Raw genomic sequence first — 21,281 nt, forward strand, 5'->3', positions numbered from 1 at the left:
CACACACACACACACACACACACGATGACTGGACAGGCCTGTACCTACCACCCAGAAAGAACAAAGACTTTGTGGACAATTGTCTTTTCTTCTGTTAAGGTAAAGCAACATACACAAATACAATCATTAAGTGGCTGACCACCTTTCAGAGTTAAGGTATACAGCATCATCTCCTACCGCCTGGGGTCAACGGCTTCAGGAAGTGACTCATGGGTACCCCAGGCTGCAAGGGACACTTCCGGGAGGAATCTTATTGAATGTACAGTCACCCCTCCATTACACTAAGCTTCACAAAGGCTAGAGCCATTTAATTGTGCCATGAATACACACAATGGAAAGTTTCTCAGCTTCAACTGACTACCTCCTCCCCACGACCTGCTCATCTGAGTTTGTCATCAACTAAACTGGGCCAGATGAAAATACCAAACCCATATGCAAGGCATGTTGGTCACCACCTCCCCAACCGCTTCCTGGTCGGCAGATCGAAAGACAGCATTCTTTTTTTTTTAATTGTCAAACAGAAAGGTTTCTCTTGCCTACTGTGGTTTCCTTAATGGACAGCATCACCCTAAGTTGGTATCACTGCAAATCCTAAGCCCTAAAGGTCAATTTTTCTGGGTAATAAGTTCTTCAAAAGGGAACAATGAAGAGAGCATCTTAGGGCATACTGGCAAACACCTGACTCCTCGAAGAAAAACAATTTCAAAACCAAACACAATCAGGGTTAGCACTGGAAGCCAGATGAAGGAGTTTCTAGAAATAGAGAGAGCTGGTTTATAAAAAACCGAGCTTGCTTCAGAGGGCAGAGCAGGGCCGATGCCTGGGAGTTCCTTTTCCTTCCACTGTCTTTCGTGACTCTCAGGATGCGGTGCCGAGTCCAGAGCCTCACCAGCCGCCTGCCGCGTCAACATGTCAGAGGGCGCTGGCACCAAGTTTGTTTTTAGTAGTTGTTTAGAAAGACCTACCTAGTCAAAAGTGGTTAATTTGATTTTTTGTTTTTTTAACTTGCAAAAGCGTATATATTCTATATAATCATCTGAGATGCAACTGTTTAGAAAAGAGCATTTGCTTCAAGGTGTAAGGAAATCAGGTGGAAGTTTTAGAAATGTTACCAGCACGACAACTCCGAGCGGAGCTGCCGGAGTCAGATGGAGGCGGAGAGGGTGAGAGCAGCGAGTGGGGCCTGTGCCCCTTCACTGCAGAGGACGACATTCAACTTGGAAACAGGAGCCAGAAGGCAGGGAGGGGTTAGGGAACACATCAGATGGAAAGCGACTTTTTTTTTTCCTTTTCTTTTTTGTACCTTACTATCCATTAACTCTAGCTATTTTCTGATGTGGTTATAGAGAACAGGCTATCTTTAATTTCTTAAGAAGTCATGGGAGGAACACCTCCTGACACCTTTCCACAGGATGTAATAACTAAGATGAGAGGCCTTACCGACAGCCTGCCTTTGGGAAGAAGACTGGCAGGAAGCACAGGTGTCCACATCTACACACCTTTTTCTTCATACAATCAGTGATCTTACGGAGTCACAAGTCCATCAAATGCTCAAGCATGTAGCCCTTTGTATATGCACCAGGGATGCGCTCACAGAATTCCTTCCCCAGACTGATGTTATGTGCCGTCGAGTCAGCCCTGACTCATAGCGACCACTCCTTGGGTTTCCGAGGCAGTATCACTACGGAAGTAGATTGCCTCACCTTCCTTCCAAGGAGTGGCTGGTGGGTTTGAACTGCTAGCCTTCTGATTAGCAGTCAAGTGCCTCAGACTGAACCATCCCATTAATCTGTGTTTACAGTCTGAAGGTGAAGGGCTGTGTGGGGCAGGGTTCAAGCAGAGAACCTGAATCTTCTGTAGTGTGGCCTGGACATTTCGAGAACACGCATGCAGAGTCCAGGGGAACACATGGACGGGGCATTGCAGCCCACACACCGCACTGGGTAGTTAGGGAACCAGGCTGCTGCTCTGTGACCAGTTCTACCAGCTGCAGCGCTCTGCTGGGAGCCCACTCTGCATTCTGGTACCCGGCGTCCCCTGCCTCAAGCGGAGCACTGCTTGTAGACGGGAGGCCACACAGTGCATGTCTGCATGCTGTAGTTTAAATCAGCTGTATGCTTGGTGTGGAAGCAAGTCTCCTCACCCCTCAAGGTGGATACAGAACGGGGTTCAAGAGATACAACAAAAGTAGTTTAGGGCTTAGCTCTTTTATACCACTGTCATCTTAGGCTGTTCCCTTAACTCAAGGTCTCTGCAGCATTAGGGGAGTTGGCCCCCTTTCCCAGTCCAACGTCCTGACTCTGGGACACAGCTCCTAATGCAGACCAATGGGTATGGAGCTTAGCAAAGCCACCTGACTTGTGCAAATGTTTCCCAAATACCTTGAGTTTTCCTACACTGACATCTGATCTGCCAAGGTATGCTTGGGTCAGGCCTCCCTAACCAGTGAAAACTTTGGGGGCCCTTTATTGTCTCCAAAATGAACAGGGCCTCTCTGCCAGCCAAGTCTGGGACCCACCCGATCACCAGCGTTCATGACCGTGGGAGGGAAAGGCTGAGGTATCACAGTCCCTCCCCTCCTCACTCTCACACACTACAGGAAGCTTGAAGGGCAGGGCCCTGTGGACAGACACACGCGCTTCAGGCTGAGGCTGCCACTGGAGGAGAGGTCAAAGAGAAGATGGGACAGTGAGACTATCAGATCAAGCAAGAGGCAAATGAGAGATGAAGGGGCAACACTGCAAGCTGCAGGTGGGCTTCAGGCCCAGCAGGGGCTGGTGTCTCTGCAGCACCACCCCGTCCAATACGTATACACGTGCACACACACACACGTATGTGGGAGAACAGCCCTCAAACATTCAGTGCCCAGCACTGCAAAGGCAAGCACACATCAGTTCCTCTGCACGCAGACAGAAGAATGCTGCAAAGCTTGACAGTGTCCACTCCAGCACCCAGTGCGTGGGCATGCTGCCAGCTGGCAGTCCACAGCACGGGTTCCAGAGGTGTCCCACTTGCCTTTTACTGTTAGCGTCAGACAGACAGGAGCAACCCTAACATGTGGTGCCAGCAGGAAGAACTGCTGAGGTTTAGGATCAGTGACCGCTGCAGGCAAATTCAAATGCTTTCTCCTTTGGCTTTAAAACAGAGCATTAATGCCCAAGCAGAGTCCAAGCATGAGGATAAATGTGTCTTAACTTTTGTTCTTCTGTGTGTGGAATTAGAGAGACTGTCCTTGATCCAGCTAGCTTCCTGCTTGAGTCACAGTGACAGGCTTTCAGGAATCATGTTGTAGTCTGGTATCCGTGGGCTGGCGAAATCCTAGGCTCTGATTCCAATCTCATGGTGCCAAGTTTGAAGACTCAGGTGAGATGCTCTGATGCCCACACGCAGCCAGGTACTAGGTCTGTGGTATTCAGTCTTCAGTCTGATCCTGTCAGGCTACATCTGTGCAAAGCTGCTAAACACCAACGCCCTTCCATGCAGGAGGCGGGCCGTGTGTGTGGGCAGTTCAGCCTCATCTAGATCTTTCAGGTGGGTGCACTGCAGATGTCCTTTAGAAGGTTCAGCACAGCGGGACAAATAGGCAAGCAGAAATAAGACATGCATTAAACACACACATACACAAAGACAAACACACACACATACACACATACAGGGCTAGGCGGCAAGATGAAAAGTTGAAAAGGCCATATTGAATCTGGTTGAAGCAATCTACTTTGGAGTTGCAGGGTTTGAAAAAGAGAAGAACGTGCCTTTCCTCAGCCTCTTCCTGAACCGACCTTCAAAAACAAGATCCACGCTGGGCTGGATCTGATTCACAGGACGCGAGGTGCAGAGAGAGGCGGCCAGGCTGGAGAACGTGCACTGGTGGGACACTGAGCCTTCCTCCCTGCCAAGAGTGGCGGGGCCCCTGGGCCACGTGGCTGCAGGCATCACGGAGCAGCATACAAGCTGCCAAGCTGGAGGCACTCTCTCCTTTTCCTTCCTTGGCAAAGGTGGGGCCCAAGGCACCCCCTTGTTCTCAGTGGGCAGGGACAATGAAGCCTGCTCCCTCAAGCAGAAAAAGTATTGGGGAGGTTTTCTTTTCCTTTTCCTTCTCTTCAGAAAAAAAAAAAATCACTAATAGCTAAGTCTTTTGCCAACCATGTCCTACAGACAGTAGAGAACAAGGAGCTTGTTAAAAACAACTTTGCTGAAGCTCAAAGAGAGCTACCTGGCTGCCAGCCTCTGATGTCCGTTACTGCAGAGTGTGGGCGGAGCTGCACAAGGCCATGAGGAAAGGCTTGAGCAGAATGGCTCAGGCCACACGGGTAGGGGCCGGGGGCTTGCTCTTCTTAGCCACAGTGCTACAGAATAAATACTCGTACTTTGGAACTAGTGTAACGGTTTCTGGTTTTGTTTTTCTGTGCGGCATCCTAAGGGCACTTGCTGGCTCTTATCTTACAGTCAGCACTGCTGTTGGGCAACAGTTAAAAGAAAACAAAAGAAGAATGTAGCTCCTGTTGGGTATGTAAGGTCACGTGAAAGTCAATGTGAACACGCCGCTGAGTTTGACAACAGAGGTTGCTACCCCCATCGCTTCCTGGCAAGTGTTGCTGTTGGGTGGCCTGAGTCAGCTCCTGGGTGTTGGACTCAGACTTTTTCCCTTTTTGCTGTTACTGAGGAACAGTGGCTGCAAATCTCCAATCAAGTTCTGGGCCTTTAACACAACATCCTATGTGTCCCCGCCATAGTCACTCCTTTTTCTAACTGCCGTCTACCGTGGGACTTAGAAGAGTTTTGCCTTTTTCTTCATGTCATTGCGTCTCCAAAGGGGCAACCTGTCAAACTCCTGGATGGACATTCCAAAGATTTCTCGAAACACTTCAGGGGCTAAATGGCGCTGCAAAAGGAGGAGAGAGCAAGGGTCAGTGCTGATGGTCTTGTGGATAGCTGGGAAAGCTGCTGTCCAGTTCACCAAAGACCATTTCCAAGAGCAGGCTGGGATGGCTGCAGGGGTTCACCTCATGCCCTGAGCCTTGTTACAAGGCCCTGGTCAGGGTAGAGCTGGCGGACTGGTGATGATTACCATAATACCAAATAGTGAGGGGTTATCCAAACAACAATGAATCAAACCCACTGCCATCTAGTTGATTCTAACTCATGGCGACCCCATGTGTTAGGGTACAACTGGGCTCCACAGGGTTTTCTTGGTTGTAATCTTTACAGAAGTAATCCACCAGTCCTTTCCTCTGTGATACCACTGAGTGAGTTCAAACCACCAACCTTTCAGTTAGGGACCATGTGAGGAGTATAACCAAAACCAAAACCCACTGCCATGGAGTTGATTCTGACTCACAATGACCCTACAGGACAGAGTGGAACCACCCCAAAGGGTTTCCAAGGCTGTAAATCTTTACAGACGCAGACTGCCTCATCTTTCTTCCACAGAGTGGCCGGGCGGTGGTTTGAACCACTGACCTTTTGGTTAGCAGGTGAATGCTGTAACTACTATGCCATCAGAGCTCCTGAGGGGAAGAGGAAGTGATTTATTACGCTGGAGGTGATCCTATTCGTTGAGAAGATAAGGAAAAATGCCCCAGAGCAGTAAGAAAACTAAAGAGAGAGGCTTTCAGACTGGTCCTCCGGGAACCCCCGAGCTTTGTCCTGGCTCAGCAACAGGAGTTCAGGTGGATGCTTGTTCTTACTGGGGGCCCATCCTTCTGGCCTTCCTTTTAGGAAAGCTCCCTTGAGATACGGGAGCATCTGTCCTCTGTGCCAGACCTAACTCTTAAACAAAGATGCTGTGTTCTCCATGGGAAAAACAATGGTTCCTTAAGAAGCTGGCAGCTGGGGTTTGTCTTAATTAAAGTCATTCAGATGGAAAAGAAACAAAGACCAGTCTTGCAAGTCTAAGGGGCTCTTGGGTATGTGGACCCAGATAACCCTTCCACGAGGAATGAGGACCCAGCCAAGAGAGCACTCGTCCAGTGTAAGCTTTCACTGAGAGGTCCTTCCATCGGTGTCTCGGATGTCTACAGGGGAAGAGGGGGCCTCCCGTTCCTTCCTCACTAGCCGTAATTATGGCAATGCTGAATTTCCAGAGAAAATGACTACATCTATACTGTGGCTCTTGGCTGGTTCTCCTGTATTTCCCAGGTACTTTTATGCTTGTCTCGTCACTGTAAACTTGGGTTTTCCTCCAAAGCCACCTCTTAGTTCTACCTATACTATCAGGTTGATCCTTCTTAGTTTATTTAGGTTTTTCTTTCACTGAAGAAATAAAACATTTCTTAGGGGAAAGTTGTAGGGAAAGTATAGGAAGTTGCCATTGGGAATGGATTTTTTTTTTTTTTTTTTTACCTCCAGCCTGGTTCTGTCCACATCCCTTAGGATTTTGTTGCGCCCCCTGTTGGTCACCATGAGCATTTCATATGGAAATATCTGATAAGGAAAGAAAAACACCTCTGACCACTTTGTTAACGAGCAGGATCTACTTAAAGTCAGTACTCCTGGGACAGAGCTTCTCAGAGATTGTAATTTGAACATTGGAGCCATGATGCTCCTCCTTCAAGAGCACCTGAAACTCAAGTTCCCTGGTGGACAGGGACATATTCTTATACATTCCTGGCTCTCCATCCAAGTGTCTCACCTAGCATTGTGTCCTTAGAGAGTGTTGAGTGAAAGAATATAAACTTACTGGGAATAGGGGGTGAAGATAAAAATTCTAAGATAACTGGATTATTCAGCCACAAAGAGAAATGAAGTTCTGATCCATGCTACAACATGGAAGAACCTTTATGAAGACATCTTTATGCTGAGTGGAAGAAGTCAGCCACAAAAGGACCGTGGTGTAGTAAATTACATAGTGTGGCTTTTCTAGCCATAAGTCTTTGTAAACTCCATGGTGGAATTTGCTGTGAGCAACTGAGTAGCTCCTGATTGTTCAAGTTATCCACCTGGGGTCTTTCTGTTGAGAGTGGCAGGAAGCAATCTTCTGGGAAGTTCTCTCTCTCTCTCTTAGGTGTATGGAATTCTGATGTTGGGATTGGTTAGTTTGGCCACTCTGCCAGGCTCAAAAGGAGCCCTCCTAGAGGCAGAAAGTGTCTGACTGCTGGCTGAGAAATATATGCTGCTGAGAGAAACATGCTCCTGAGAGATGTGAGAGACACACAACTGCTGAGAGAGAGATGTGGGAGACACACGTTGCTAAGAGAGAGACTTAAGAGACATGCACTACTGAGAGAGTGATGTGCTACTGAGACTGTGAGATGGCTGACTGCAAGAGACTGAGTGCACTTCAGAATTTGAACTGTAGTCTGGTGCTTCCCTAATAAACCCCATAATCTGTGAGTTCTGTGTGGCCACTGCAGCGAATTATGAAACCTAGCAGAGAGGTGGTGGGTGCTGTGGGAGGAATGGTTGGTAAAAGGGCTGGAGGGAGGCAGCATGTCTGGTCTCACAGGAACAGGCCTTGGGCTACTGATGGTGATTCTGTCTTCCTCTTGTGGGGTTAGAAGAGGTCAGAAGATGTGGCCTCCTGTGCCCTTGGCAAAGACCAATATATATATACTATGATCACACCTATGTGAAATAATGTAGGATAGGCAAATGCATAGGGACCAAAGTTTATTAGTGGTGGGCAGGGGTGGGGAAAGCAGAGGAAAAGAGGTTTAAGGGCTGCAGAGTTTCTGTTAAGACTGATAAGAACAACTGGAAACAGATGGTGCTGATGACTACACAACAGTGTGATTAGTGTCACAAATTATACACGTAAAGTACACTGAAATGGGAAATGTTTGGTTTTATATATGTACTTAACACAATAAAAATGGCTGAAATGGCAAAACAAACAAACAAACAAAGGGAAATGACAAGTACCATCTTGTCCGTCACATGATGTCATTATCCAGCAGGATAATTCTGGGCAGGGTGCAATAATCCTGCTCCATGACTGGCTCATGAATCCTGGAGCCAGGTGTGCCAGAGCAGTGTCCTTGGGCTGCATACTGAACTGAGCCCTGGTCACCAGGGAGCACAAGCCCTTGGACACCTCTGGATGGCCAGGGTATTCGGAGCTAAGGTTTGCCTGGAGCCTGGGACTGAGGTGGTTCCTTGGGTGCAAGACTTTCAGAGCTAAAACTGGGAATGTCCTGAGCAAACCAAGACAACTAGTCACCTATCTGAGCACTCTGCTGCCAATCCACTTGGCATTGGGTATACCTTGTAGTGCTCGTGGCATGGACCAGTACTACCTTGGTCACAGGAAGCGAAGTGTCAGTACTTCACCGTATAGACAGAGCTCCCCGGTGAGGGCTTAGCCTGGTGACTTGGTGTGGAGAATCCAGGGGAATGGCAGGATGCTCTATGATAGGGCTTTACCTGAACGTACCAGCCAATAACAAAGAGGGCACAACCCTCTGAGATGGTGAACAGACAGAAAACCATGACACTTTCAAGGCTCCACCCCAGCTTGTTGTCCCCGTATAAGAAGAAAGAGTAGAAGCTCTGCACTTGCCTTTGGTTCCAACATGTTGGGCATAGACACTCCTCGGTCCATCCGCATCCCGGGCATGTGGCCATCCTGGAGGGTCTGAAACAGGAATGCTGGGTAAGGAGGAGCACAACAGCATGGGGAATGGACAAGAGGACCCTGTGGGCTCCCAAACGTCCCTGTTTGAGTCTCTAATCCTCACTCTCTTTTCATAGAGGCACCATCTTGATTACCATGTATTTTTCAAAAGGAGAGTCTTGCTGAACAAGAACAGGAATACTGCTTTCTCCTATATAAGTTGGGGAGAGATCCTGGCTTACTAGCTATTGACTAATTTCTGAATGCAGGCTCCATGTATGAATGTAATGGTATGTTCTAAGTAAGTAAATAAATAAAAGGCCAGGTCTATTGCTACTTTCTTTTTGTCCTGTTTCTTTGCATGTTTCCCTTTTCTCCATCTTCATCTCAACCTTAGAAGGTTTAGGTAGAGAGGGATATCATGCTTGGTAAATAGGAGGGTCAGTGAAAAAGGGGAGAGCCCTCAGCGAGATGGACTGACACAGTGGCTACAACAATGGGCTCGGGTATAGCAAGGATTGTGAGGCTGGCGCAGGACTGGGCAGTGTTTCGTTCTGTTGTACACGGGGTCGCTATGAGTCAGAGCTGATTCAATGGCACCTAACAACAACAATAGATGCTACCAAGATAACAATGGTACCAGAGCAAACAGCTCATTCCTAGTTTCCAAAGCATGAGTTTCTCTTCATGTAGGACCAGGCAAGGGAGAGGAGGACCTAAAGTACTGAGTGGTTACAACAAAAAGAAAACAACACCAACAACAAACTATACATGGACAGACCCTTCATTCTGGTCTACTTCTACTCCAAGGCCAGAGCAAGGCAGTCCCCCAACACCTGGCCTGGTTCATGCCCCGTCCCCAAGGCCTGTAGGGACAGCTTGAGCCAAGCACCAGGCCTGCCTACTCCTCAGGGCTATGGACACAGGAGTAGATGGATCAACCAAGATAAGTATCTTCTCAAGAGAAGCCCTCCCCAGAGCAACCACACACATCTGGATTGAGAGTTGGCTGTTCTGGTGGTGTAGGCAACTCAACAAAGGCCAAGTGTCCCATACCTGGTAGTCTGAAAAAGAAAGGAAAAGAAGACACCATAAGGGCAAGACCATGGATGATCATGGAAACCTTAATAGAAAAGCTAGCTTTGACTACGGGAGCTCTGGTAGCATAGTGGCTAAGGCACTTGGCTGCTAACCAGAAGGCTGGCGGTTCAAACCCACCAGCCACTCCTCGGAAGGAAGATGGGGCAATCTACTTCCGTAGTGATACTGCCTCGGAAACCCAAGAAGGGGTTGCTATGAGTCAGGGCTGACTCGACGGCACATAACAACAACAACAACACAGCTTTGACTACAGTTTCCAAACCTGCCCCCCCAAAGAAAAAGAAAACAACGAATCCTGTTCTCTTCCTGCTCTGGGACTCTAGACATGCCCTCCCTTCTGCCTCCCTAAAGCCAGGAAATGCCTGCTCCATTTTTAGTCTGCAATTAAACCATCCCTTTCTCCTGGAAGCTTTCTTTAGTAACCTGAAGGTGCCTCCTTCATCGTCTCTGCATCTCCACTCATCGCATTTATCATCCTGAGCTGCCACGGCCTCTTCAGGAGCATGGGCTCTCATGCTCACCCTCATGCTCATGCTCTCTTGCACCAGGCCATACACGTCATGAGAGTAAGGGCCATGCCTTGTTTATGGTTATACCTCCAGGTATCTAATATATTGCTCAGCACATAGTAGGAGCAAAAAATACTTCTCACAAATTCTCTTTTCATAGTTTTATTTCATTAGGGATCCCTGGAGATCTTATTAAATGCTGCATTAGCTCACAGTGGCTATGTGATCCCACACCAGGATGGGAGACAGCACGACTACAGCCATCTACTTGTGATGACATAGCCTCTCGTGGACCTCAGCCACAAAGGGAGGACGCAGCCCACATTGGTCAACAGCCCGGCCACCAAAGCCTCACCTCGGACTCCACCACTGACGTCCCCGTAGCTGTTATACTGAGCAAAGTCTGTGGAAACAGGCTGAAACAAGGAACACAAATTGTTGGAAAGTCTTCTCCAAAGCAACCATCTTGGAATCAGTTGAAAAGGGAATGAGATTTAATACATCCTAAGAATTCTTTCCCAGTTAAATCCCTGGGCTCTAATTATTTCTCTCTCTCAAGGAGCCCGGGTGGCACAAACATTAAGTGCACAGCTACGAACAGGAAGGTTGGCGGTTTGAATCCATCCAGTAGCTCCCTGGGAGAAAGACCGGGTGGTGATCTGCTTCTGTGAAGATGATGGCCTAGAAAACCCCGCGGGCAGCTCTCAGCTCTGCTGTCACATGGGGTCGCTGTGAGGTGGGGTCAACCTGACGCCATCCAATGCCACCCACAACTTGTCTACCATCAAGTGTCTGTCTCCTGAACATCTAATACTGCTGCCAGGAGGCTCTTGGTATACTTACCTCCTGCTGACAAGTAAAAAAGGTTCACTTCCCTACTTAGTCACACAATCGCATGGTAACACACATTCCTATTTCTTTCTTCAGCAGAGATAACTCAAGTGACTCCTTTTTTGCATGACTGTAGGTGAATCTGCGGTGATTTGCTCTCTGTCTCCTTCCTACAAGCCTGTGTGGGCTGTCCCCTTGTCTACGGTCAGTTTATTTTTTTCTCAAGTGAAATAGTTTATCTTGTCTGTGACACACTGTGACTTCATCAGGAGCTCAGGGAAATGATCAATTCCTTATGCTCTAATGTTTGAGATCAAGAGTTAGATGGATTCAGATGTACCGCTGGTACTTCAGATAGGACTGGGGAGGGGATTAACCCAAAAACAATTAACTGGAGTCATTTAATTGGATTAAATGGATTGGTGGAATCTTACCCGGTGAAGCCCGTTTTTGCCATAGCCTGGAAGAGATGAGGTTTTAGATGACGGAGCATGTGAAGCTGAAAGATAAAAACAGAAAAAGACCAATCATCAGGAACCTGAAAGTCTAATTCTCCAAGGCAAGTTTGGCAATATAAATTCACTTTGTAGAGCAGAAGTTTTAAAGTGGGTAACTTAAACAATATTGAGCCCAAATGTTCCCAAAGCATCACCGTATTTACATGATGTCAGAAATGGGTGGCCAGTGACCTTACTGAGGGCAGGAAAGAGAAGAACAGCCAGCTCAGCTAAGTGGCCTGGGGCTAAGGTCACCTGCACTTCCTAAGATTCCGGAATGCGTCTAAGTGCTCAGCGTGCTTTACCTCTCTGACGCCTCATTACGACTTTAGTGATGCAATTACTATCTTCATTTTACAGAAGAGGGAAGAGGGCAAGGGATGTGAAGTATTTTGCCCAAGGTCACTCAGCTAGCAAACAGCCGAGCAAAGATTTGAACCCGGGGCTGTCTGAATGCAAAAAGCCAATGTCTCAGTCAGTAAGATAGCAACAAGTGACCTGGAAGCCAGCTATGTAAATGATCCAGATCTGGTGGCCAGACGGGGTTGGCCCTCTGGGAGGCCTGATATAGGTATCATGTCCATCAGGAGCATGGCTGCTCGTGACAGCTGGGCTCTGGTGGGGATGGGGGGAGACCTGGGTTTGAATTCTAGCTCTGCGACTTCACAGCTCTGCATCTCTGGTCATGGTATCTAATCTTTCTAAGTCTTCATGTCTCGATCCACACAGGTATGGTGTTATATACTTTTACAGAACAGAATTGCAGAATTAGAAGGAACTCTAAAAGGAGCTCTGGTAGCATAGTGCCTAAGGCACTTGACTGCTAACCAGAAGGCTGGCGGTTCAAACCCACCAGCCACTCCTCGGAAGGAAGGTTGGGCAATCCTACTTCCGTAGTGATACTGCCTTGGAAACCCAAGGAGGGGTCGCTATGAGTCGGGGCGCCGACTCGATGGCATATAACAACAACAACAACAACTAAAGATGAACTCTAAAGATTAAATAAGCTAATCTAAAATCAATGCCAATGAGGAACCTATGTGAGGTAGCAGGGCATTCCAGGTAAGAGTGTGGGTCTGGGGTTGGAACACCTGGACTCCTGAATCCTCGTTTTGCTAGTTATTAATTATGTACCAATGGGTTTCGTTTCCTTAGCTTTAAAACGGGACAGTAATGACAACATGTCCTTCACTGGCATGCTGTGAAGAACAAATAATATTTAGCAACAGTACTTGCATACAGGAAATTCTAATAAACTTTTAAAGGCACCCTTTGGACAGAAAATTATGCTGCTAATTCAGAACATGTGAGAAAACATCTTGTGGGTTAAGAGAGAATCAGGCAAAACATACTGATAGGCTATTTCAGACAGCTCCTTCAAGAACACCATCATCAGTGCTCAGGTCTTGTAATCGACATACTAATAACGATGCTTTGAAAATGTATTGCTGATGCTCTCTCCTGTCAGAAAAGCAACCTTTCTCTATAAAGACCTCCTCTTGCTGCTTCCTTCTGAGATGATTGTTCTAGAAGGTAGCCCTACTACATGGGGACAGATTCCTCCCAGTCTTGAGATCCTCCAAGGGCTCCCCATTTCCAGCAAGAAGGAAACACACACAGCATGCTCATAAGCTACACTGATGGGAAGTGGGCTCGCCAGACTCCCTTCCTGTGGGTGCCAGCAGGAATGGTCCTGCCCCTCCTGGGACAGTCATCACTGGCCCCCGCACACAGGCAGCCAGCTCTTGGCTGGGGAAGACAGTGGGTCTGCTGCTCACCTGAGCTGATGGGAGAATCATGGCGACTGGCCCTTTCTCGGCTCTCCTTCTCTCTCTCCATCTCTTCTTTCAGTATCAACTGCCCCAGGCCTGAGTTGAGCTAATCACAGAGAGGAAAAAGGAAGTGGAACCTGCAATTACTTTAATAAAACGCAGTTTCTTTTTACAAGATCTTAGAAGAAGTTCATGGCTCTGGAGGAGTCTGGAGGCTTGTGGTCTCCTTGGGGTTCCTCAAGAGGCAGGCTAGGTTTTAGAACCTAAACCCTTCTTAGCCTTTTCAATTTCAAGGCTCTATTTCCCTAAATCAGGTTGTCAGAAAATATTCTCCTTCCTTTTCCCTCCCCTAAACTGCTAGCTGGTGACCTCAGGAGCTATGTGTGAATATGTGTGAATTCTTGATGGGGACAGTGGGGATTGGGGATGATAGCCTTTAAAAAGAAATTGCATTGATTTGCTTAAAAACAGAAGAAAAAGTAACGCATGCTCAATGTACAGATTTTGGAAACCATGGAAGAAGAGTAACCCATGATCTACTGCTCAGATAAAAGCACCATCCAGTATTTTTCTGGGCACATACTATACAAAACTGGAATCATACCACAAATGCAACTGTGTATTTTTTCTTATAACTAATATCATGTGCATTTCCCCATGTAATTACACATCAAGGGTTTCAATAGCCCCTTTATTGGTGGGAGAGTGTGTCACTACCTGGCTCCTTTCTCCTCTCTTTTGGTCTTCTGGGATTCTGTAGGCCCCATGCTAGAGATATCGATGATGGAGGGAAGGTATGACGATGGCATCTTAGGGGCAGTCCCTTTTCTCCCCTTTTTCCTGGCCCAGAAGTACATACCAAGCCCTCCTAGTCCCTTGGAAAGACTTGGAGAAATGCTTAATCCCAAGGGGATCCCAGTAGAAGAGTGGGACTGTGGGGGAAGGAAGGAAATGTTGACCTTCTCTCCAGTCTACACCACTTGGCTTGACCTGGCCCTTAAGCATTCTCTCAATGCATGCACTTGCCAAACCCCCTCGCCCAGTCATGCTCTTCTTGAGAAAGCCCAGATGTTCCACATCCCTTTGGTCTCTGGCCTCAATGTCATCTCCTCCAGAACCCACTATGTATTGTCCTAGTATTGTTACTAGATACTCATCTTGTCTTAGCTACTGCACATCTAGGTGCTATGCACATAGGAGTCATTTAGAAAATACAGATCGGATGGAACTGAATAGAAGACAGCAGCAAGGTAGTTTAAGGACAAACCTTCATTAATTGTTCTTCTTGAAGCTGTCGGCGTCTCAGAAGTTCCTCCTCATCTTCCTCTCTGCCACTAGATCTGCGTCTCATATCAGTTCCTAATTCCACAGCAAAGACAACTTCTCATATCAGCCCCACGACAAGAGAACCTTAACAGACTAGTCCATCTGTGCTCAATTTGTGAGGCTGGCAAAGTCAGCCACTGTCTTTAACATTTTAAGGTGAACAACACATGCAAAAACGTGCTCACCATCTATTCAGCACGACTGGCTGGTTCTAGAGAGAATGAGACCAGTGGACAAGCCAGTCCAACGTGTGGTGCAGGTGAGGCATGGTTCATGGCCTCCTGACCACTGGCCTGCTCAATCAGAACTCAGATTGATTTTGTGATGGGCAGGGCCTAAGCCATCACAGAAACCACTGGTCAGAGCTCACCATGTGGTATACTCAATTATTATCACATGTCCCTGGGGTCAATTTACAAAAAGCAAGGAATCCAAACCCATCTACATACCATCAAATAGGTAGGATGGTCACTCTTCTGTGACATGTTTTAAAATCTTGGTGTTTTAATTTTTTCTGAATAGTGAGGCTTGTCATAGTATCACCACCCTTCTCATACTCATTAACAAGCATGTCTTTTCGGTTTTTTTTAAGGGATGAGATTCTAACTTTTTTTTTTTCTCAATCCTTTGAAAAATGGTCATGAAGAAAATTTATACTTACAGAGTTAAAAGCATGACTATAGCAGGAATTTTATATTTACAGAGTTAAAATTATGAGTATAGCTTATAAGTTATTTAGTTGGTAAAAAAAATATACCAAATCATGTACAAATCCTGAGCTTTCTGTAAAAGAGGAGACAGGCATGGGAAAGAAGGGATCAACTGTCTCAATAGCTGGAAGGATTAGGATATATATATATATTTCCCCCCCCCCTCCCAAATTGCTTGGATTAAGGTGGTTGTGTGAGGAAACAGGAAGGTTTGTTAATCTAATCAAAATAAACTTCAACTACTAGTCTTAGTTTTTATCATTTTGATTAACGGGCCCCAAATTTTCCACATATTAGAACCCAAAGAGCTTTAAACTATTTAGAGAAAGTGGTTTTAATGACAACATTTTTATTCCCCCTCCCCCTGCCCCCAAAAGTTTAGCTGCTTTATTGTCTCCGCTAAGTGACATGACTGAGCCAGGGATCACAGGGGCCCAAAGAACTTCCCAAAGGGCATGGACTGGTAGAGAATCGCTGACCACTAGGGCTCAGTCCTAAAAAATCATAAATGTCAGCGTGAGTTGTCTCTCTTTAGCCCATACTAATAAAAATTAAGAGATACAAGAATTACATAGATCTCAGGTCAACAGAATCTCTAGGCTACTTGTGAATAATGAACTGAGAAGTGGGTTTTCCTTCATCTCTTTCGACAAATTTAAATTCCTTCCAAATCCATTTATATTGACTGAAAAGTTATTCCAAAGATAACTTGGTGAGAAATCACATGATGAAGAAAATTTGTTAATTTTGGAAAATTGAAGGCCTCTTAGGTTGTCAACAGGAATGTCCTATCTTTGTAAGGCTGACACACTAAATTTTCAGTATTAGCCCTGGTGTTTGCTAATACCTCTTTTTAGGCCAAGTGATGTCATTACTGATAAAACAGTGAAGATGCAGACAATTCTAAAGCATAAATTTGTGGTTCAAAGCAAAGAATGAAACAGCTCGAGTGTGACATCACAGCACAGAATTCATGGAGATGGTAAGGCGTGAACTCACACAACTGCATACAGTGATGTTTCAGAACACTGGGTACCTTGCACTAGTGCTTCTTAGCTGAGAACGTGAGTGCAAGACAAACGAAAAGGACTCGCACGTTAAGACTGGTTGTTAAGAGAAATCTAATGAAAACCCAGAAATAGTCCAAACAAATTCAACCAGAAGCTGTCATGCTTGTAAGGACACTCCGTAAATTCACCCACAGACTCTAATTCTACAGAACAGTGTTCCTGCCCTGCAGCTCTCATCTAAACGTGTTAAAACGAGGTACTGGTTTTGCATCATGACTCCGAGAGTCCCTGAAGACAATGGGTTTTAGACTAGTTCTGTGTCTCAGTAGGGGTGGTTAAAGCAAGGCTCTGGTGGATGCCTTTTTTGTAACTTTTAACCATTTTGCATACAAATTAATACCACATTAGACTTTGTCCCACTATTCTACCTCTCGATCATACCTTCCTAAGAAGTCCTTATAACAGGACACATTTTCTTGCCTATTTTAAGAATTTCATTTTGAGACCCCTCTAGAAACCTGTCCGTTTGACTTAGCTCCAACGGTTGCATACCTATGGCGGCAAGTGAGGGAGGACCAGGCCAGTGGTCCGTCTCAATCTTTGGTATTTCGTTGGGGTCTGGAGCCTGCGCTGCGGGGAACTTGGAAAACTTGATGATGTCTTCTGAGGACTTGCTCTGGGCTGCCAGCGCAGCTGCATCTAGGTGGGAATCAGGGCGGCTTAGCTGCGGTCTGCAAGGCAGGGGTGGCCCAGCCCCCCTTATACGGGTTGTTGTTGTTGTTTTCTGGCAATGTTTTCAACCCTAGAAGGCTCTGTATATCACCATTATTAACTGCCCAGGCAGTCTGTGGTGTCCAATGACTACCCATGTCCAGACAGAAGAGAGCTCCCTGCCTCATCTGTTCCATATCACAACAGCCTTGTTCTCCAGCTGTGCTGTACAATACTAGCTACATGAGGCTATTTAAATTTATTTAAATGAAATGAAATTACACATTCCATTATCAGTGGCACTAGCTACTTCACATGCTCAGTAGCCACAGGTGATTAGTGGCTCACTGTACCCATGGGGCAGTTACAGGACAATGCCATCGTCATAGAAAGCTCCAGTGGCTAATACTTGTCTAGAGGAACTGGACATTCAGGTCAGTAATTGGAGGTTAAAGAGCTAAATTAAAAGCATAACACTGTTACTGGGCTGCATTTGTTAATTATTAGAGGGCTGGCTGGCCTTGTGTCCTTGGGCAAGAAGCCACAAATAGATTGGTCCAGTCCATCTTAATTCCTACATATTGTACATATGCCCTGGAGTCCTAGGAGAAATGGGAATGGGAAAATCTGCTCTCAACTTGCACGAACTGAGCGTAGTGCTGTTAACTGGCGTTTGCCACTCCTACTAATGGTTTTGTTCAAAGGTCTGGATATACACGTTCTCTAACTGTGAAACGACACAAGTCAGACTATGGTGACCATCGGTTAACAGAACTCTTAACGGCTACACATAGGAGGGGGGCTTAGGGCCCAAATTTAATCACAGATCCACCAACAAAACCCAAACCTGTTGCCTCTGGGTCGATTCTGAGCCAATGTCACTACAGGACAGAGTAGAACAGCCCCACAGGGTTTCCAAGCCTGTAATCTTTATGGGAGCAGACTGCCACGTCTTTTTCCCACAGTGCAGCTGCCCGGTTACAGCTGCAGAGCTCTCTGTTTGTGCCTGAGTGCTTAAGTACTGCACCACCAGGGCTTGAAATCAAAGAGTGCGAGCAACCCAAATCAGGGTAATGCTCACTCCCTGATTCCCACTAACTTTGCAAACTGGCTTGGAATGCTACTAAACATTCCAAAATGCAAAGCCATAAATAAAACTTTTCCCTGTAGACTCGGATATTTTTACATTTACATTTTTTAAAAATCTGGACTAACTTTCTGACTTTTCAGCTCCAACTCACACACCCTTTTAGTAGCTCTCTGGGCCTCAATTGACTGAAGGCTATGTCTGGGCCACTCATGGGGCAGGATTTCTCTGAACACACATCTCATGGGAAAGCACTGCAGCTTGGCAAACACTGGATACTACACTTCAGCAGATTTAAGAGTGAGAAGTTCTGCCTTTTAAAAACCTGCAACTTTTTAAAATCTAGCATCTCCCAAATGCATCAGAGCACAGACTCTACCCTGCCCCCCCTTTTTTTTTTTTAAATAACTCTATTTCTATTGCGTGGAACTACTCTTCTGTAGAATGTCCTTTGGGAAGCACTGCTCTGGCCATTCTTAATTAAGTCACAACAGACTGAAAGCAAAGGCTTCAGCCAAAGTAAACGTCACAAAAAGAGGTCAATTAATCCCTTCTCAATAAATGATCTAACGTTACTCAATCTCCTTAAATCTTAATTATTTGATCATTTTTTGTTCAGAGAGGCAGGGCCTATTGCTTTTAGTATAAAGAAGTCTCTGAACTGACAACCAAATTCTGGGAAGCTTATTCTTAAATTTAAAAAAAAAAAAAAAAGCAAGCCTTCAAACAGTACTTACGTATTAGAATTGGTGAAGTCAGTAGTTAGTTAAACATTCACATGTTAATGAGTGGGTGGGAAGACATTAAACCATAAAAAAAACAAACAAAAACAATGTTAACAAACTTAAAAAGCAAGCATGTGGTGTAAAACCTTAAAAGTGAAAAGTGAGGAAAAAAAAAAATCAAAAGACAGTTCCAGATACACACTTTCTCTTTTTCTCCCTAGAATTTTTGGCCTAAAATTTTTTCAACTTTATGTGCTTTTTATGTCATACGAATAATCCTCAAGGACTAATTAATGTCAGCTGGGTTCAAAAGGCAGCCTTCAAATTTCCAGGCACAATTTGGGCATCACTTTCTGAAATCACCAAGGGCCAGCCTTGCTTTCTATCTATTTACAGAGATTTGTGGCCAATGGAGAGCCTTAGAGGCCCAATTTCCCGGGCTTAAAGGTTCTGTCTTCCTGGAAAAGGAAAATACAGTTACCAACCCATTTCAGTTGTGTTTAGTTGGCAGGAACTTCATAGATGAACTGATCTAACTCATTAGTTTTTACAGATGAAAAAACTGGGCAGAGAGAGAGTACTTCTGTGACATGACAGAGTTACTGGGAAAAGAGCTGTGGCAGGGCCCGGACTCCTGTCTCAGCTTGTGTCCTGTCCACTCCAGTGCAGGGTGCAGACGGCTACAGGCCCCACAAGAAGAAGATGGGGTGCCAGATGGCCAAGCAGATTTAGACGCAGGCAAATTAATTTGCTAGGGGGCTGGCTTTCACTGGTGTTAAATAGTTAAATGTAACCACCTCTTCAAAATGACTATCAAGGTTGGATACATTACTTGATGGCAAAAAACAAAACAAAACAAAACAAAAACCTTGTTAGGATGTCTGGGATTCCTTATGTAAGCAGTACTTCCCCTTCTCTGTGACAAGAGTGATACATGGTTTCATGGGCTCAGAACCGGGGTAGAAGTCACCTAACTATACTGTTTTTCGACTAGAAAAATTAATTTCACAATACTTGCATCTTAGCCTAAACTAAACTTAGTACTATCGAGTCAATTCTGACTCATACCAACCCTTCAGGACAGAGTAGAACCGCCCTACAGGGTTTTGCCAAGGCTGCAAATTTTTAGGGAAGCAGACTGCCACATCTTTCTCCCGTGGAGCAATTGGTGGGTTTGAACCGCTGACCTAGGGGATGGCAGCTGAGCGCTTAACTACTGTGCCACCAGAGACCATAAAAGCACAATCTGCTCATTTGTTCCCAAAAGCAGCAGCAGTTAAGCCTTTCAGAGGATGGCAAAGAGGAGGCGTTCAGCAGAATCTGCTACCAAAAGCTGCGCGGAAGGGAGCGGGTTTTACCATGCTGTTTGTAGATGGGTGGTTTTCGGTAAATGTTGATCCCTTGATCTGTGGAAATGAAAAGCAAAGGTGTGTGATTATGGGAACCAGTTCAGCGATGGGAAAAAAAAACAGATCAACCAAGGGGCAAATCAAACTGAAGGCTCTTGAACAAAAATAACCCAGGAGGTAAACTTTTGTATTACAAAGATTTGAGTTTATTGTAGAAAAAATTACAGAGATGAGCGAATTACTACAGACAAGTGGTATGGCAGCCTTTGTAATACACCTTAGTATATATCGAGAGATGTAATTAACTCATGAGCCATTTATTTCAGCTACACACTTCATTAAAAGTGGGATTGAAAACGAAGAAATGCAAGCAGTGCAGGTGCTCTAATGATGAGCAAGACATAACCAGTTTGAGGACAGATCCTCAAATTGCTACTGTCTAGAAATTGAGCTCCTGGGAGGTACCAGTGGCTCAATTTACTTCTCAACTAATGAGTGGAACAGTGGAAAGCAATGTAGTAAAATTAAGGGTATATTTTATAACACAAAAACACTTTCTATGCATAGCCTAGCCCGATGTGCTGATGGGATGCTCAGAAAACCCTGCCTTGTATAGCCAAATTCCCAAAGAAAAAGGGAAGAGATGCTAAATACTATTCACATTTATAAAGGACCCCATTTGGTTGTGGCACCATTTTACTTCAAGTGCAAAGATCAGGAAATTTCAAAAGGTTCTGTTTCACCCAGAATCATGGGCATTGTATCCTGCTGGAGCACGAAAGATACAAAAACCCACAAATATGGACTGTCCACTTTCAAGGTTCAATCAGACCTTGAAAACTTAAAAAACGACAGTCCAAAACCAGGGCCAAATCTCACTGAACTTTCCTTGGTTTTATTAGGTAAGTTTGGAAGGCAAAAGAAAAAAACTCTTACAGATTCCAAATACATATACCAACATGAACATAATGGGTAATTTATTAAAGTACTTTCAGTAGCTAAAAGAAGAAAATCAATGTTCATCCAATGGAAAACCAATATTGTGACCCCTGAGATGGCCAATTTGCTCTCCCAAATTGAACTGACTCAAAACGTTAAGATA

General features: G+C 45.5%; 1 protein-coding gene across 1 annotated transcript in view; it reads right to left on the reverse strand.

Moving 5' to 3' along the window:
* Positions 1-4,768: 4,768 nt before the first annotated feature.
* Positions 4,769-21,281, reverse strand: part of ABLIM1 (actin binding LIM protein 1) — a 235,739-nt gene continuing 219,226 nt past the window's right edge. The window contains exons 14-23 of the mRNA XM_042781044.1: positions 20,189-20,236; positions 16,860-17,006; positions 14,529-14,620; positions 13,268-13,367; positions 11,427-11,491; positions 10,517-10,577; positions 9,608-9,615; positions 8,498-8,572; positions 6,343-6,423; positions 4,769-4,882 (exon numbers count right to left, since the gene is read on the reverse strand). Coding sequence (XP_042636978.1) covers positions 4,769-4,882; positions 6,343-6,423; positions 8,498-8,572; positions 9,608-9,615; positions 10,517-10,577; positions 11,427-11,491; positions 13,268-13,367; positions 14,529-14,620; positions 16,860-17,006; positions 20,189-20,236 — 791 coding nt within the window. The remainder of the gene's footprint in view (positions 4,883-6,342; positions 6,424-8,497; positions 8,573-9,607; positions 9,616-10,516; positions 10,578-11,426; positions 11,492-13,267; positions 13,368-14,528; positions 14,621-16,859; positions 17,007-20,188; positions 20,237-21,281) is intronic.

The sequence above is a fragment of the Orycteropus afer genome, unplaced genomic scaffold (assembly GCF_000298275.1).
Source record: "Orycteropus afer afer isolate SDZICR_OR568_19922 unplaced genomic scaffold, OryAfe1.0 scaffold00082, whole genome shotgun sequence".
NCBI lineage: Eukaryota > Metazoa > Chordata > Mammalia > Tubulidentata > Orycteropodidae > Orycteropus > Orycteropus afer.